This window comes from Ictalurus furcatus, chromosome 19, assembly GCF_023375685.1.
Source record: "Ictalurus furcatus strain D&B chromosome 19, Billie_1.0, whole genome shotgun sequence".
Taxonomy (NCBI): Eukaryota; Metazoa; Chordata; class Actinopteri; order Siluriformes; family Ictaluridae; genus Ictalurus; species Ictalurus furcatus.
Genome location: NC_071273.1, coordinates 5,654,571 through 5,673,226, shown reverse-complemented (window position 1 = coordinate 5,673,226; position 18,656 = coordinate 5,654,571). Strand labels below are relative to the sequence as shown.

At 39.9% G+C, this 18,656-nt stretch overlaps 1 protein-coding gene across 1 annotated transcript in view; it reads left to right on the top strand.

Annotated features, from left to right (window-relative positions):
• The first annotated feature begins 8,670 nt into the window (after positions 1 to 8,670).
• The window catches only part of ptprr (protein tyrosine phosphatase receptor type R), a 51,400-nt gene continuing 41,414 nt past the window's right edge, over positions 8,671 to 18,656 (top strand). Inside the window, exons 1-2 of the mRNA XM_053649982.1 lie at positions 8,671 to 9,246; positions 11,864 to 12,153. Of these exons, the coding sequence (XP_053505957.1) occupies positions 9,186 to 9,246; positions 11,864 to 12,153 (351 nt within the window). The 5' untranslated portion in view covers positions 8,671 to 9,185. The remainder of the gene's footprint in view (positions 9,247 to 11,863; positions 12,154 to 18,656) is intronic.

Sequence of the window (18,656 nt, the reverse complement as noted above, 5' to 3'; positions counted from 1 at the left end):
GTTGCCCCACAGAGGCTCCATCAATAGGGGCATGGCTGGCTGAAATGGTGGCCACATAGACCCTGATCATAGAAGGAGCCAACCCCGCTGAGAAACGTCCTTCTAAGAACTCCAGGACTGTAGCTACTGCGCAGTTCACTGGGTCTAGCTGACATTCCTCACACCATGAGACAAAAAGTTGCCACTTGAGCAGATACAATTTCCTCATAGATGGTGCTCTAGTGTTCAACATGGTCTCTACAACCTCAGTTGTGAGACCAGAATCTATGAGTTGATGCCCCTCAGGGGCCAGACCCACAGTTTCCATAGTTCCAGCCTAGGGTGATAAATCAGCCCTCCAGCCTGAGACAGTAGATCCCTGCAGACGAGAATCTCCGAAGGAGTGCCATCTAGCAGGGATATTATCTATGAGAACTGTATAGATTCCTTGATACCAGTAAAGACTACCAGAACATACCCAAATTCAAAACCATGGATCAACTCATCGATAAAATCTCTTTTCCACAAGAGAAAACTTGCCTTTAAGCAGCAGGACTTTGCTGGTCTCAAAATCATACACCAGGACATCAAAACTGAAATATTTAAGACTAAAAAGAAGTATAAAAACAAATTGGAGCAGGACTTTGCAAATATGAACACCAAACAGGCTTTTCAGTGAGTCAGGTCTCTTACTGGACAAGCCGTTAAACAGACTAATCTTAATCTTAGCCCGTTTTAATTCCTCTGATTTTTCAGCAGAGTGTGATAGCCTTTTGGATTCTTTGCCTACTCAAGAGCTGGATTATGAGTCCCTTCTAACTAAGCAGAATGTCTATTTCCAGCTTATTAAGTGCAAACTGAATAAGGCTCCCAGGCCAGATGGAATTCCATGGTCGGGTCTTGAAAAACTGCACTCTGGAATTAACCCCCATTCTTCATTCTCTTTTTCTTCGATCAATTTGTACTTCAACAATACCAGTCACATTTAAAACATCAGCTGTTATTCCTGTTCCCAAAAAACCTCATCCAACAGAGTTAAATCACTATAGGCCGGGATCATTAACTTCAATCATAATGAAATGCTTTGAGAAAATGGTTCAAAACATTATGCTTCCATGTGTTTCACCCTTTTTGGATTGCCTCCAATTTGCATATAAGTGGAAGAGAAGTATAGCCCAGAGTCCAGTCACCACCACTCATTATTTTAAATATGCAGATGATACTGCCATTCTTGCATTTCTTAAAAAGGACAATGATTCTTTTCTGGACTATCAATGCTCCATAGCACATTTTAGTACATGGTGTGATGATAACTTTCTCCATCTTAATATCGCAAAGACTAAGGAACTGGTTTTTAGCTCTTCCAAAACACTGACCCATCCTTCCAGTATTACCATTAACGGAGAGATGGTTGAAAGGGTGGAGCATGTCAGATATCTGGGTATTACATTGGATAAACATCTTAACTTCAATCAGCACACTCTATGTATTTACAAGTGCTGTCAACAGAGACTTACAGTTATTCGTAAACTTAAATATCTGTCAGCCTAGTCTGCTTCTTTTTCTGTATCGAAGTATTATTGAGCCGGTTCTTATGTATGGTGCCATTATTTTTTTTTTCCATATGCTAAGAGTTACCAATAAGAACAAACTCTTGAAGATAACTAATTTAGCAAGAAAAATTATTGGTATTCCCACCCCTAATTTATGACTGTGTCATTTCATATACGCTCCGGAAGGCACATAACATTTTAAATGATCCAGACCACCCACTTTATCAGTATTTCAACCCCCTCCCTTCTGGCCGCAGGTATAGACTACCCATGTGCAGAAACGTAGCATAATCCCATTTAACCCCTTGAAAGGTTGTCCTCTGCACGAGAAAAAACATACTTTTCTTGAGGTTCAACCTGAGCCCCTAGCTCTTCATGTGGGTGAGAATAACATCTCAACGTAGATTCTACAGTTCCCTGGATCATGCTAGAATTAACCAGTCGTCAAGGTAGTTTAGTACACGGTTGCCCTGGAGTCGCAAGGGAGCCAGAACAGCATCCATGCACTTTTTGAAGGTGCGAGGGGAATAAAGCTAGCTTGATGGGAAGAACCCACTATTGGTACAAATTGCCTCCAAACATGAACCTCAGGAACTTCCTGTGACAGGGCAATATTTCTGTGTGGAGATATGCGTTTTAGATCTATCATCACAAACCAGTCCTTGAACTGAATCCGTGGATTGATAAGTTTGAGCGTCAACATCTTGAATCTGTATGTCCGAAGAGTATGGTTCAGATGACACAGATCTAAAATTGGCCACATACTCCCATCTTTTTTGTGGACCAGGAAATAACAGCTATAGAAACTTCCCTCCCTCAGGGAATGGGTCACATGTTCTATGGCCCCTTTGTCCAAGAGGGATCCTACATCCTGCGCTAAAGTCAGGCTCTGCTCTGTGCTGACTTCTGTGGAGAGCAAACCTCAGAATGGGGGGTCGAGCTCTGAACTGGAAATGGTAACTCTTTTCTGTGGTAGACAGAACCCTTGGAGACACATTTGGCAGTAGATTCCATGCTGCCAGATGGTCCTTTAGTGGCATTAACTTTTCCACATTCTATGGGAGGAAAAGCATCAGAATTTCATTGCCTTGTGACAGCTCACTGACCAGAGAAAACTGAAAACTTGGGACAGCCTTGGCTGGGGGAGGCCCTACAGTAGTACTGGTGGCCAACTGCCCTACCAACCTCATGTCCACCTGATATGTCCCCCTGCAGCCCCTTAGGACCACTCCTTTGTCTGCTTGGCCTTTATGAAGATTCTTAGATCAGGCATATTAGCAGGCTGTGACTGTGGCTGCCCGGTTCCCCTGGCTCTCCACGGGGGAAGGCAGGCCACCACACTCGCCTTCTGTGCCTCCCTCACACTAGCACTGGCCCGGGCTCCACTCATGGATGCCCAAGGGAACTCAACACAATGGGGAAGGAACTGGTTGAATGCTGCCGTATGCCGAGCTCACTCAGCAGGTCTGCTTGGTAAGCCTGCAATACTGCCATTGTATGCAGTGACCCACAAGCAAGACCCACTGCCACATAAGCCTTGCTCACCAGCGCTGAGGTGACCTTATATGGCTTGGATGGCAAAACCGGCCCCCTAAATTACCTGCTGTCGATGGAGAGAGTAGCTCCATGGTACTGAACGTACCACGTCAATGGAGAGAGTAGCTCCTCCACCTTCAGCATAGCTAAATAACCATGCTGTTCATTCCCCACGATGGCCGAATAATCCGACATCGCGGGGTTATATAATATAAATATGGCTTATGTATGGTTTTCCACAGAAGCGTGATATTTTGTCATGCACTTCTGGAAAAAAGGGGAGTTTTCTGCAGTGTGGGGGAGATTTATTTTCACTGTGGAGAAAAAAGCTTGTCCAGCCTTAGTAATCACTTCAAGCAGCTCTCCATTTTTGGCACACCCTTCTGGCTCCTCGGAGTCAGACAGGAAAATTTTTATTTTATTTTATTTTTTATATTTTATTTCAGTTTTTTGACTTTCCATAGCGGAAGGAAGAGTCGCGACGTGAGCTCCAAAATCCGGTGGAGAGCCGGAACCAGAAGACAGAGCAAGAGATAGAGCAGCGTTGTCTCCGGCTACTCTTCCAGAGTCATATGAGATACCCAGGACCTGAGCCGAGATGCTCTGAAACCCAACTCTCTTCAGCCGAGAAGAAAGAGAGCTGCAAGCGGAGCTGCCTAATTGTTAAAACATTCACAATGCGCACAGTCAGACCTTTCAAGGGCCGCCCTGGTGTGCTCCACCAATAGACATTTAACACAGAAAGTGTGTCCATCCTTCCCCCGTGATGAAACGGGAGCAAGGCATAACACACTTCCTGAATTCTCTCTCACTCATACTTTTCTCTCTTTTTTTTTTTTAAAGGGACAGAAAAGTAAAGAGATTTTTCTTTCTTTTTTTAAAAAAGATAGAGAGGAAATGAAGAGTCTTATTTGCGAGTGTTACACAAACGACCGACATGCAACCTCACTGAAGATAATAAGGTTGACGGTGCGGTTCACAGGTGCTGTTTTTATATCACACGACGAGCTTAATTGCCACGTCACATGATCTCGGCAGACCAATAAATAGGCATGATGCTACACAAGTTTCAGATAACGGTCATGCGCGAGGGTGCTTCCCACAGCGTGGAGCTCACGCGATGTTGAGTTCCCTTTGAAAGGGAACATATAACATGTTACATAGCTTGCCAATATTTCTAGGGTGGAAGAAGGCTGTTTTTGTTACATGGGAAATATGATTTTCAAAAGACAGGTTGCTATCTAGTATAACACCCAGGTCTTTGACTGTAGCGGATAAAGTAACCATACATCCTTCTAAATGCAGATTGTATTGTAAAAGCTTTTGTGTACAGATTTTTGGTCCACTTAGAAATCTCACAAAAGGTGCTGTTGTGTGTTTGTGATGATGGAGGTGATGACGGGAGAACATGAAATGTCACAGTCCTCACCACTCATCCAGTTTTGTGCTGTGTCCGAGTTAGGGGTGACTTGTAAACAGCTTCTCTCATCTTATCAGTGGATCTCATGTGGTCTTCATGATGCTGTTTGTTTAGGTAAGTGCTCTAACTAACTCTGGAGCCTTCCATGAATTTATGTATTTTGTGTACTGTATGTTGATGTAGCATGAACCACAGGTGGACTCCATTCAACTCCATTCACTATGACTTCTGAAGGCAAATGGTTGTACAGGGACTAATTGATTATTAGTTATTATTATTATCAAAGTAGGCAGTACGACTGTGCACCAGATACAAACAGCTCAGCATATCAAGATGCTGTAGCACACAAACAAATAATTAACTAAATTATTTTTAACAGTTAATTAAAGCCTTGAATAACAACAGCATTCTGGTGCCTCGGCAAAGCCACAGTCTGTGTAGGTGAGAGAATCTGTTGTGAATCCTACTCTTATACAAGCAACACACTGTATAATTAATTAGTGTTAGTTGTAATGATGAGTCACTGAAGCCCTGACTAGGGGGTCTGTACCATGAAGCTGGTTTAGGTGGCTAGCCAGGTAAGTTTCAGTTTAGTTTGTGCCAAACCTGGGTTTTAGGTACCATGAAAGTGGCTTGGCTTTTACCGGTGTTCATCACCATAGTAACTTGCGCTCCATATGTAAGAGAACATAAACCCAACTTGGACCAATTTGGCATATATGTGGCACAACTAATTCAACTCCCCAGCGCAAACTGTAAGAGGAGCACTTCGCAGAGAAACATTTAATTAAAAGAATTGATATTATCTACAATTCTTCTAACAATTTATATAATATTATATTAAAATATTTATATTAAATGAAATTACATGTCAATTAAATGAAAGATGTTGGGGTTATAAGTTTTCAATCCATTTATTCTCATTGTCAGCTTATAAAAGTAAACGTACACATTTGCACAATCAGCAATGTTCTCGAGCTTTGGCAGCCGCAACGGTGTAGCTTTTTGCATTTAGTGTAGATTTAAATTCCTCATATTTCCGTAAAATAATTTCTTGCTTTTCAACCAGAAGTATGCACACCTGCTTTTTTCTAACGTTGAAGGCTATTGGCTGTTCGGTGCTGACATCACGCGTTTATGTGCATGCGCTTGTGGACTAATCATAGCTTAACCAATCTTCTATCATGCTACAGTCCTTCATGCTTTTTAAGGTTGCAAAACTCTGGACCTTTGATAATACCGAGGATATCAACATCTACTAAAGGAGCTTTTTCACACTTAGCTCCTAAACTCTGGAATAGCCTTCCTGATAATGTTCTGGGTTCAGACACGCTCTCTCAGTTTAAATCCATATTAAAGACACATTTCTTCAGTCTAGCATTCACATAATGCGTCTCATAACCTTGTACTCCAGTCATCTCTAATAAAATCATAACAAATGCACATGGTCATCTCTGCCTGAAATGCAATGAACAGCAGCTACGCTAATCCTCCATTTGTTTCCTGTTCCTACTTTGGGATGCCCTTCCCGAGATAATCTGTGAATGTGCCAGCTCCAGCTCAGAACCAGCCGCTACAAAGATTCCAGAAGAAGCCAATGCCTGCAAAGACTTTGGATGATACCAACATCTAATCATCACAATCAGAAGCTCTACATGTGTTGCTCATGGGGTAGCAGTGGGCCTGACCCGTTCTGCTCTTTGGGCCGGCCTGGGCTATCCTGGTGCCCTGCTTCTGGAGTTCTCGTCACTTGGAAGCCATGAAGATGGCATTGGACTGCAATTGATGTGGGCAGTCTTGGTGCGGTGTCTTGGGACTGCGGTGATGGTTTTGGGACTGCAAATGCCGCAAACAATTGCACAAACAGACTTTGCGCTCAGGTCTCCATCATGTTGAGACTGTGGTGAATTTCCTGATTACACAGTTGCACTTTTTGTTTTATCATATAGAACACAGTTATACAAGGGAATTATTTATAATTACACTATCGGGTGTCACCCAGATGAGGATGGGTTCCCTTTTGAGTCTGGTTCCTCTCAAGGTTTTTTACTCATATCATCTCAGGGAGTTTTTCCTTGCCAGCATAGCCTCTGGCTTGCTCATTAGGGATAAATTTATCAATTTAAAATTTAGATCCAAAATGTATATATTTCTGTAAAGCTGCTTTGTGACAATGTCCGTTGTTAAAAGCACTGTACAAATAAAACTGAATTGAATGGAATTGAACCTCTTCTTATGAAGGATGCTGAGAAAAGTTAAAGTTCCAAGCACCATTATCCTCAAGTTTTACAGATGACTGATTGGGAGCACAAGACAGGAAAAGCCTAAATAGGATAACAAAAACTGCCCAGAAAATTACTACCTCAAACCTACCCTTAATGGAGGCTGTGTACTGCACACTCGGTCTATTTCTGCACATATAAATGGGCAAAAATATTGGGTTCCAGATGTGCAAAGCTGATAAAGACATATCCCAGAAGACTTGCAGAAGTAATTGTATCCAAAGTGGTTCTACCAAGTATTGACCCAAGGAGGCAAATAGTTTTACAACTATCAAATCAAATGACTGATTATTTTTTTGTTTAAGTAACCTTTGTATCATGATAAAAAAATATTTTGCACTTTCAAATGTTAGATATATTGTGTAGTGTAATTCAAACACCATGTTGTATGACCATGCTCAGACAACCGTGAGGGAGAAACTAACCCAGCAGGAAAACAAGAGGTAAGTGCTGCTTACAGAGCAGAAAGTATACAGTGCAGGTTTGTAGAGAGCAAACAGCAATGTTAAATAATATTTAATAGCACTAGCAATTCTAATGAGGAAAGACTGGCTTAAAGCTAATTAGAATTCCATAGTATTCTATGAAATAAGATGCATTTAAAGTGTAAAAACTACACTCACACAGGTAGAGGAGAAGAGAGGAAGTTACCTCTCTTTGGAAAACCAAATACCTGTAAGACTGAAACATAAAGAACATACATGCATTTAACCCTTTCACAAGGTTTCTTTGCGAACAGTGGCTACATTTTGCTCTTAAATGAGTAACAGGATTGAAAATCATAATATAAAGCGAATACATAAAATGTGGTATAACTAGCATTCAATGTAATATCATGGGGACATTAAGGATATTCTGATGAATATTTTGTTTAATCATTATATTTTATTTTTAATCTATTATTTGGCTAACTTGACACTATTATAACACTATTATATTATAACACTATTTGAAAATAAAGAGGAAAAAAGTAGGAATGTACTTTTCTTCTTCCCGTGATCTTCAGGAAATTTGGGTGATGCAACTTCCTGGTGATCACGTGACTTGTGAAATATTAAAAATATATATTGAAGGGATAAATGTGTTCAGGTAACAATTTTTCATAACCTATAATTGATGACTCATGGACAAGGCTGTTTCAAGCATGAGATTCACACTTTAATGTCAAAATAATACTTAATTCTAATCAGGGTCACAGTGGATCCAGAGTCTTTGCCTGGAACACTAGGTGGAAGGTGTGAGAATTCACACTGGTCAGGATACCAGTTCATTGCAGAGCACCATTCAAAAATGTAACATATGTCCAATGAGCTTATTCTAGGAATAGGCTCTAATGCACTTTACTATCCCGGCACAGTGATGAACGGTCGTACAGGGTGATTGCCTGTGTAAGTAAGACTTCCTGTACTGTTCCTTTCTACAGTGGAGTTTGCTGTGTCTTTGCACTGTTTGACCAATAGTTCATGGAGGTCATGGAGGGGATGTGGTACATCCTTCAGGATGGATAACAGAGTGTTTAATATCCTCCTTTCCACAACCACTTCAGAACTGACCAGGTGGAATCATACACATACACTAGGTTGTTGTGAAGAACTCGATACCTATGTCGAACATGTCTTTTACCATGTTTTTTTTTTTGTTTTGTTTTTTTTATTAAAAAATGTAACATCAGTGGTACACAAAAGGCCGCCAGACCCACCCTAATGATGTTACCTTCATTATTAAATAGTAGTGCGGTACGTGCATCACACTGAACGCTTTGTCAGTTAAAACCCTTCTGGGAAAATAAATAAATAAATAAATAAATAAATAAATAAACCAATAGAAACCACCACATAAATTGCAATGGTTTCCACTACAAATACCATTTCAAACCGTTAGACCATTAAAACTATTACCATTACCATTACTGGTCCTTAATGGCATCCACTATAACATGCCACCAATACTGTCGAAGACAACACATTACCAATACAGACCCACAGTGACCATTAAAGCCAATATAATACCCACTGTAACCATTAAAACCATTACAAATTATATAAGGATTTCTTTTTTTTTTTTTCTTTTTTTTCCCCAGCAGGGAATACTGTTAACTTCATTCATCATCTGGTAAACCGTCATTTATTTCTTCTTAGGCAAGTCTATACTGACATGCGCCGGTGTTATAGACTAGACCCCCCCCTTCCTGTATCCATTCCTCCTTCGCTGTTTCCATCTCTCTTTCTCTCCTCTCACGGTGGACGGAAGTGGATGGGCGTCTGCTGCCATTGAAATAGGTTGTTGTTGTATTCCTAAATTAATTCTGCACGCACTGATACGTCTGGCATCCCCGGCGGAAGGTTACACAAGGCGTGTCTCAGTGTACTGACACTGCAGGCTGTCAGATGGTAGGAGTGACTGGAGTGCACAGCCATGCGTGGACCAAGAGCTGTTCCTCTCCTCGTTGTTTTGCTGCTTGCAGCAGAAATCGCAGGTGAGGAGCTACACGTCTTCTACACTACCTTTCTAAGTCATTGTCGGTACTCGATCTGGGATGACAGGAAGCCATTCTTTTCTACCTGGGGTGTAGCTGACAGCCTGAAGAATAACATCTCGATCATGATATGATAACGTTATGTTGCATCTGTGTGCATGGATGCATGCTGACCTGCAGGTCTGGTGTGCAAAGAATTCAGCAGATGCACAGCACAGGCGTGTTTTGAAGTATTCTGCATGTATGCAAATGAGAAGATGTGTCTATAGTGTATAGTGTGGGGGAAGAAGACGGGAGGCATGTTGTCCTCAGGCTCCGCCCCCAGTCACATGATTGGCTGTTCCCGGGCTTTAACCGTCGCCGGGGAGAAAACGTGTCATCTGTCATCTTGACATAGTATGCTTTCAAAGATTTCATTTTTTTTTATTATTTATTTATTTATGTATTTACCTGTTGAACAACATACAATAAAAAACAAACAACACTAGAGTTAAAGGTGCAATAGCTGTTTAAAAAAAAAAAAAAAAAACATGATTAAAAAATAAATTTGGTTTAAGTCATGACTTCAGCACAAGTGCATGAATTCTAAGTGGTTGAGAAACTGACTTCCTGTCTGGAAAACTCGTTTGTGTTTGGATGCGCCCCCTGTCAGTCATTTTATAGACGCTCTACTCCATGGGCCACTGTAGACCCTGAGATTTGTGAACATGGGCAAGGAAAAAATAATAATAATTCAAACATCAAACCAACAGATGTAATCTTAATTAATAATAATAATAATAATAATAATAATAATAATAATAATAATAACTGGCACCCTGTCCAGGGTGTACCCTGCCTTGTGCCCGATGCTCCCTGGGATAGGCTCCAGGTTTCCCCGTGACCCTGAAAAGGATAAGCGGTATAGAAGATGGATGGATAATAATAATAATAATAATAATAATAATAATAATAATAAAAAGACTAAGCTTACCTAATGCACCTTTAGGATTATGTGGTGTTAACCCTACACCTTTGGGTTAATGGAAAGCTGCAATAAATGTGGTACAATTCTGTTTAATTTATTCTTTGATATCCAGCGTTATCATTTTATGGTATTATGGCTCATACAGTATACTGTATAAGGGTTCTAGTACTAACAGGTTTTGTTCTTTCAAATGATTCAGTGGTGAGTATTGCATCTAGAATTATATAACTGGCCTATAAAGCTAAATGGGTCACCTGGATGGCCTGGGTGTACAGATCCGATAGTGATCAAATGCTGGATTGTGTTACATCAGATGTGACACATTGTCCAGTCCAATGTATGTTCTCTATACGACCAAAATAATGTGGACACCTGACCATCACACTCATATGTGGTTCTTCCTCAAACTGTTGCCACAAAGTTGGAAGAACACAGTTATATATGATCTCTTTGGTTGCTGTAGAATTATAATTTCCCTTCACTGGAACTAAGAGACTCAAACCTGTTCCAGCATGAGAGTGACCCTGTGCACAAAGCGAGCTCCATGAAGACATGGTGTGTCAAGTTTGGTGAGGAAGAATTTGAGTTTCCTGCACAGAGCGCTGACATTAACCCCACTGAACACCTTTGGGATGAACTGGAACACCGACTGTACAGAAGATCTCCTCAGTACCTGATCTCACTAATACTCTTGTAGCTGAATGATCACAAATCCCCACGGCCACACTCCAAAATCTAGTGGAAAGCCTTCCCAGAAGAGTGGAGCTTATTATAACAGCAAAGAGGGGAATAAGTCTGGAATGGGATATTCAACAAGCACATATGAGTTTTGGCCATATAGTGTAAATCTTGCACATGAACACCAGACACAAATTGCACAACAGAAGCTTGCAGAGAGGCAGCTCATTATTAACAGCAGAGGTTCTCAGAATGGGTTCTAAGAACTCCTAGGGGTTTTGTAACAGTGGTGGAAATCACAACCCATCATCATCAGTGTTGTGTTTATTATTATGTTATTATAGGTATTAGCTGGATTGACTGAATTAAATGGGTCTAATCCAAACCTCAATAACAAGTAGAGCCCTATAAACAATGTCAAATTGTATCTTTAGGAATGAAACATTCCAGGTGATAAGCAAAATATTACTGTATACATTTAAATAATGAGCCTAATATTTATTTATATATATATATATATTTATTTATTTTCATTTTTTTTTTTTTGGTCCCTGGTTGCAAAGAGTGTAGGAACCTCTGACTAAGAGAATGTCAGTACTGGGCATCATCTCAAAGCTTCGATATCAGTATTGTATTGAAAATAGAAAAAAAAAATGGATTGTTGCAGGGGGCGCAGCAGCTTAGTGGTTAACATGTTTGCCTCACACCTTCAGGGATGGGGGTTTGAATCCCGTCTTCTGTCTGAGTTCCCCGTGATAGGCTCCAGGCTCCCCACAACCCTGTGTAGGATGAGCAGCAAAGAAAATGAAATAAGATGGATGGGATTGGTGCATGCTTATGATCTACCTTAAAACTGTTAGCCTTTTTGTTAGATTTTAAATTGCAGCAATGCCTCTTTGTGGCCTCCAAAAACAAATAAGCATTTAGCAGCTCTATATTCTCAGTCTTATGCTTTGTACATTTTTCTTTCAGGAGGCTTCTCAGGGGATGATGAGAGCTACCAGTCACAGCGGTATGTTCGTTTGGCACCTGCCACTCCGCTGTATCAACACATGGCCTCCCTGAACCAGGAGCAACCACTGAAATATTACAGCCGTGCACGGTCCCTCACTCTCATAGCCAAGCGAATGCCCTCCGCGTTACTAGAGTCCCGTTTCCGGCAGGTGCCACAGGATCGCTCAGAACTTAGCCTTCTTGCCAAGACAGACGATGAGGTGCACATGGAAAACACACTCATATCAGCCCGTCATATTGTCACCATGGTGAGTGCCTTCTGGGGCCACAGTAGGGGGAGTAGAGGTTTAGTTTGTTGATGCAGAATGAAGAACAGCAATTAAACTAAGGCTTATGAGTTGATAATATTTGAAAGACTATGCTAGGATTCGATTTTGGCTATTTTGAGAGTGAGATAGAGCATAGGAGTGGTTTGAGGTGTTAAATAAAAATATAGCAAAGGCTGCAGTAATAGTATTTTTTGCTTATCTGTCCTGCATGTTTAAGAATGTTATCCTTTTATTATTGCTAGGCAAAGCAAATATAAATAAATATGTTGTCCTATTTGCTGCCTGAAATCAGGATGTGCAGCCAACACCTCTGTTTAATAATGTCAGTTAAAATGCAGTTGATTTATGACATATACACTGCTACTACATCATGTGTCTGGTTAGACACCAGGTTGTGTATCATAAAGCACTGAGCGCTTAGAAAGACACCAGACTCAGATCTGAGTCATGGAGTGTATTTAGAGACTGCGTGGGTGGGTTTGGGTTTTAGGGTTTTAAGGTCTTTCACCGGAACTCTCATTAAACATACAAAACCTAGATTTTGTTAAACTAACTAGCTGCATTGGAAGATTTTGCCCGAACCAAATGGGTCATATATTTACAAGGATCAATTAAGCAAATAATCTCATGAATATTTCAGTTCATTTGCAAATATTTCCAGAGTAGCAGACATCTGTTTAAAGCAAGCTATTTTTTGCACATCACTTTCACCGTGTCCCTGTATCTGTCTTGTTGAGAGAATCTTTATGATAGTGGATATATGTTAAAAATAGGACATGCATAATATTTTAGATATGTAAAAATATCTGTATTTTTAACAGCTAATATTGTTAGATTTTACATTTTGTATGTGTGTGTGTGTGTGTGTGTGTGTGTGTGTGTGCGCGCGCGTTTTCACTGCTTTTTCCTGTGCACATATGCTGCTTGGTGTGTAGGCGTATGTATATGCGTGCATGTGTGTGTGTCTGGGTGTGTGTTTGTTTGTGTGTTTACGTAGGGTTTACGTAGGGGTACTCTCTATCTCACAATCTCTTTACCAAAGCAGGAAATGAAGGGAGGATTATTGCACATCGCTGGGCAGCAACGTGCTGAGTGTCATTCAATGTGTTGTTCTTGTTCTGGTATGTAATGGTTTGTGAAGTGAAGAGCAAGAGGGGTTAATAAAAGTCCAAGGCAAAATAAACAAGGATGCCAACAGAGGACGGGAGATTTTACTGGAGAGGAAACAGATATTGTAGAGATTTTTTTTTTTTAACAAAGAGGTATCTGTCTGCATCACCTGCAATATCCTCTGTTTTTTGAGCAGTTGTATATCAACAAGGATATGATGTATGATTTCTGTTTAGTTTTGCTTTATAAACCACATGCACGCAATCATGCGTGTTTCTGGATATAGATGCCAAGACACATCTTGCCCTCTGTTCTTACCCAGACTAACCCCTCTATTGAATAATTCAGAGCTGTAATATGGGTTACCGCTCTGGGTCGATTTGTATTGACTAAAACGCAGCTCACAGATAGGTAGAAATGGACTGTTTGGAAGCCGGGATGTTCATTCAAACCAAAGTGATCCCTGCTATGAAAGGCACTAGGGGTGGAATCTGTTAAAAAATTCATGATATGAAAGCGCTACTAACTGATATCATGTTTGTTTTTTTCTTTTGGGGAACATTATATGTTATCCGGTTTTACTTTGGATTTTCAAAGAGGCCCGCATTACGTGACAAACTGAATGCAGTGCAAATGTTAGAATATTTGGTTATTTGACATCCTACAATACTATTATTCAAGTAATAAATAATATTTTCTCTCCTTTAACTCGACATGTGTTTAAAATCTCATGCACCTTTATGTAATGTAATGTTTACTGCACCAGTGTTTCATATTGCCTCATCGCAGTATAAAGTCATGCTAGTATTCCCTCTTAGCACTTAAAATTTTTTTAATGTCTGCATGCAATATTAAACAGTAAATGTTTGATCTGGCAGTCATTTCATTCATGCCTGGGGGAATGCACTGCTGTGCTGTTAGTAATTAGTACCCATAAAATTGAAACGAGCTTAATGTCTTTTTCAATTGTCTGAAACTAAACACATCCAACACGATCTCTGACCCCTTCATACAAATTGTATTGGAAAAGTCAAAATACAGATGTGAAAGATGGCGGTGGTCTGAATTAATCAACCCTCATGGCAAGTTTGTACATAATCTAAGGATGCACCAATCCAATACTGAGTATTACAATCCCCTCGGAAACTATTTGAACCATGTTTCACAGATGAGCTTGTATGTTTTAGATCATGAGCAGATCCTTTCTTTCTCTACACTTTGGCCTTTCCATCACTTTGATAGAGGTTCATCTTGGTTCCAGCACTTTTGTGGCTCATCTCTGTATTTCTTTGGGAATTCCAATCTGACTTTCTGATTTGCTGATTACTGGGTTGCATTTTGTGTTATGGCCTCTATATTTCTGCTCTCAAAGTCTTCTTCGAATGGTGGATTGTGATACCTTCACCCCTGCCCTGTGAAGGTTGTTAGTGATGTCACAGACTGTTGTTTTTGGGTTTTTCTTCACAGCTCGTGTCATCAGCTCTTGTTTTCCTTGGCCGACCCATTCGGTGTCTGTTGCTCAGACCTCCAGTGGTTTCTTTCTTTTTCAGGACATTGCAAATTGTTATATTGACTATGCCCAATGTTTGTGCAATGCGTCTGATAGATTTTCCGTCTTTTCTCAGTTTTAAAATGGCTTGCTTTCCTCCCATAGACAGCTCTCTGGACTTCATGTTGGTTTATCCTTTTTAACAACAAATGCAGTCTTCACAGGTGAAACTGAAGGCTAAAACCAAGAGTAGATGTTCAAAGCTATTTATTCTTTAAACAATCAATCTAACAGGACATACCTGTGTAACATGAAACACCTGGTAGTCACATGTTCCAATATTTTTGCTCGACTACAAAAACTACTGGGTGGTCTGATCCAAAATGTGCTATGTGCCTTAAAAGTCTAAGGTCTGGGAATGTTTTGCCTCTAATAAGATTTCAGGTTACTTCCTGTTCTTATGTCATGGCAGATTATTAGAAAATGTAGCTAGGGTTAAAGGAAGTACAGTAGCATATTCCTGGATGGTAATATGTAAATAGCATATTACAGGGTAATGGCAAGAAAATGTATTATTTGTTTCTATACTCTCTGGTAAAAATATGGGGAAACAGTTTTTAAATCATTAGTGGGAGCATTAGGTGCAGCTAGAAATCTTATAGGTGTTCTAGATAGAAATTTTTAACAATTATGCAATAAAGAAATGCTTCATTTCCATGAACAATGTGACCAAGGCATTTTGCTGAAGCATGCTTCAAAACAGAAAAATTATTAATTTATTTTGGGATAGATTTTTGACCTAATGAAACCTCTCCAAAGAGCAGCTTAATTACAGGCGTGGGTTGCTGCTGTAGGTTTTTCTGCTGCACACCTTTTCCATTTATCTGTGCAGGTCTGTACCTGCTTCTTTCTCCAGATTCTGTGTTAACATCATGTTGATTTTGCTTTCCGCTGTCGATGTTCAGATTTTTGAGATATTTTTACCTCCAACTTCTATACTTCTATAATATGTAAAAGAAATTTAGATAAGTACTTCATCACAACTCCTTGATTGGCGTAAAGACAACGTTGCCTTGAGGAACAATTTTAACTTTTAATAATCGTTATCACTTACATCTGAAGTTGGCTTTCTATTAGCTAGTTTCTTATTGGGATTTTCCGTTTCACCTTAAAAGCTCTGTATTTCAATAGATGTTGCTTTGAAGAGCATTAATATCATTTAAACAAAGCTGTAAATGCTCTGAATAAAAGGGAAAAATCTGCTTATTTCTTTTGCTGTTATCTAAAAAAATAAATTTTACGTTAGGATTTTTTTTTTTTTAAACATGTGTGTAATTCATCAAATAAAGTTGAACTGCACAGCATACAGTGTATATTTTACAGATAAAATATAAACATAAACATAATGAAAAAAAAAAACCCTCAGTGGTTTCATATTGTATGATCTAGGATGTATGATTTCACCGTCAAAATTCAAGACACATATTGTTTAATTAAAGTCATGCTCATTAAAGTACATTTTTTATTTGAATACAAAGTGTGAGTTAAATTTGATCCCTCTCTAATAAAAGTAGGGGCACAGGTTCTCCATTTGCTCCATTTCTCATGCACCTATGGCAAAAATAAACAAACAAAAAAACATTATACCAACCCATGTACCCATGATAAACACAAACATCCATGTTTTACTGTCCCACTGTTTCGTGTCATGTTCTTTAGTGAACTGTGTACTAATACCAGCTGGACCAACTTTACGTGCACCAGTTTGCCAGAGGGCTTTTGTTCACTTGCATAACTAACATATGTCTTCACGTGAGCTCAATGTTCTAACCTGTTCAAAATGCAGTAATATCTGCAGGAATCAACAGAAAGGCACACATTAGTATATGTGGCTTAAAGTAGACTTATAGCTCAGTTAAATTATTTACAGTTTTTACACTCTTAAGGAAAAGATCAAATCTACAGACCTTCAGGGTTGTTGGTTGTCCCTCTGGAGCAGGGGTGTCCAACCTTATCCGCAAAGGGCCGGTGTGGGTGCAGGTTTTCATTCCAATCAAGCAGGAGGCACACCTGATTCCACCTGTTTAATCTATTAATCATGGCTTTCAAAAGACTGAGGTGTGGTTTTTACTTGGTTAGAATGAAAACCTGTACCCACACCAGCCCTTTCTGGATAAGATTGGACAGCCCTCCTCTGGAGGAACCCTTAAAGATTCTATGTAGAACATATCACACTGGGTTACAAGTATAGAAAGTGATGAACCCTTATAGAAATATCTGTAGGAAACTATGAATGTTTGACCGCCCAATACCTTGGAAACCTTGGAAGAACCCTTAAAGAGCTCTAATTACCTAAGAATATATACAGATTGTCTTCCAGTGTGTAAATGTGAACATGACATGCTTTGTGCTGCTGGTTATGTCTTACATCGTCATACATATTTGGCCTCACCATCTCTACAATGGAGTTAAGCACAATCAACATCACTGGAAAAAAGACTGCTTGTTTTGTCGGATGGGGATGAGCATTCAACATTCAGTGCCCTTAGGCTAGCTACGACTAGGCAATCTCTCTCTCTCTCTTTCCCTCTCTCACGCGCTCTCTCGCTCTCTCACTCTGGCTGTTTGCACTAAATTGGATTTTCTCTAATGTCTAATGTCACTGGAGCTCAGAGCAGTGCACAGGCCACCCTGTTGTTGTCATCCAATTATATTCGATTTCCCCAACCTGAAAGGCTCTTAAAAGCGAATTGAGGTCTTTGTGGTAGAGCCTGGTCCATAACATGGCTCTCAGTCATGGCCCGGTAGTCATATAGCCCTATAGTGTTGCCCCCTTTTTATCAATCTCAACCCCCCAAATAGACAATAGTTCGTCGAGTTCGGATAAACTGACCTGCCCTTATCAGGAAGCTACTCGGCTTTCCATACTGACCACTGCTCTGTTTTAAATCTCCAGTTTAACATCAGGTAACTGACCAATGGGCAGCTGTATGCAGTGCTGTCTATTCTGTCCATAAAGTCATAAATAATGAAATACTATGTCTCCAAACTCTCCAAAATGTTAGTATTTGTAAAATGTAATCTGAGTCTGTGCTCATGGTAGCCTCAGATTCCTGTGCTTGGCTGAGGGGAGTGGACCCCAGTGTGTTCTTCTCCTGTTGTAGCCCATCCACCTCAAGGGTTGACATGTTTTGCATTCTGAGTTGCATTTCTGCTCACCCTGGTTATAAAGAGCACTTATTTGAGTTACTATATCCTTCCTGTCAGCTTGAACCATATATGCTCCTCAGTCCTCTCTCATCAACAAGGCATTATTCCTTTACAGAATTGCTACTCAATAGACGTTTATCATTTTTCATGCCATTTTGTGTGAAACACTCATGAAACTCTTAGGAGATCATCAGTTTCTGAAATACTCAGAATCTGGCAACAAGTTAGTGGTCTCCCCAGTCTGTGGCAATGACTTGTGCTTCTCAGTGGCAATGAGTGCTGCTTGTGTTTTTACATTGCTTATTTTAACTCATGAACATTGCATGGTGTATTTTGTGCATGGTGCTCATGGAAAGCTGCATTATCAGATATGATTATGGTTTCTTTGCACACAATTGTTTCTTCCCCCTTCTAGCTCGTCTAAAACTGATCAACTGAGCATGCAACTGCAACATGCAGAAGCAGGTTTAATAATCAGGTCACATCCGGTATAATAAAATAGATTAAAATTAGCTTTACCGTCCTGGCATTTAACTGCTTACTATCATATAGTGGCATCTTATTAACTGTTTAGGGTCATGGGTTTTGCCACTGAAGCTCGGCAAGATCAGATTAACTTTGCTGCATTTATCCGTTTATAATGTTGTTGTCTTTTCTGTGTCCACATGTAAGA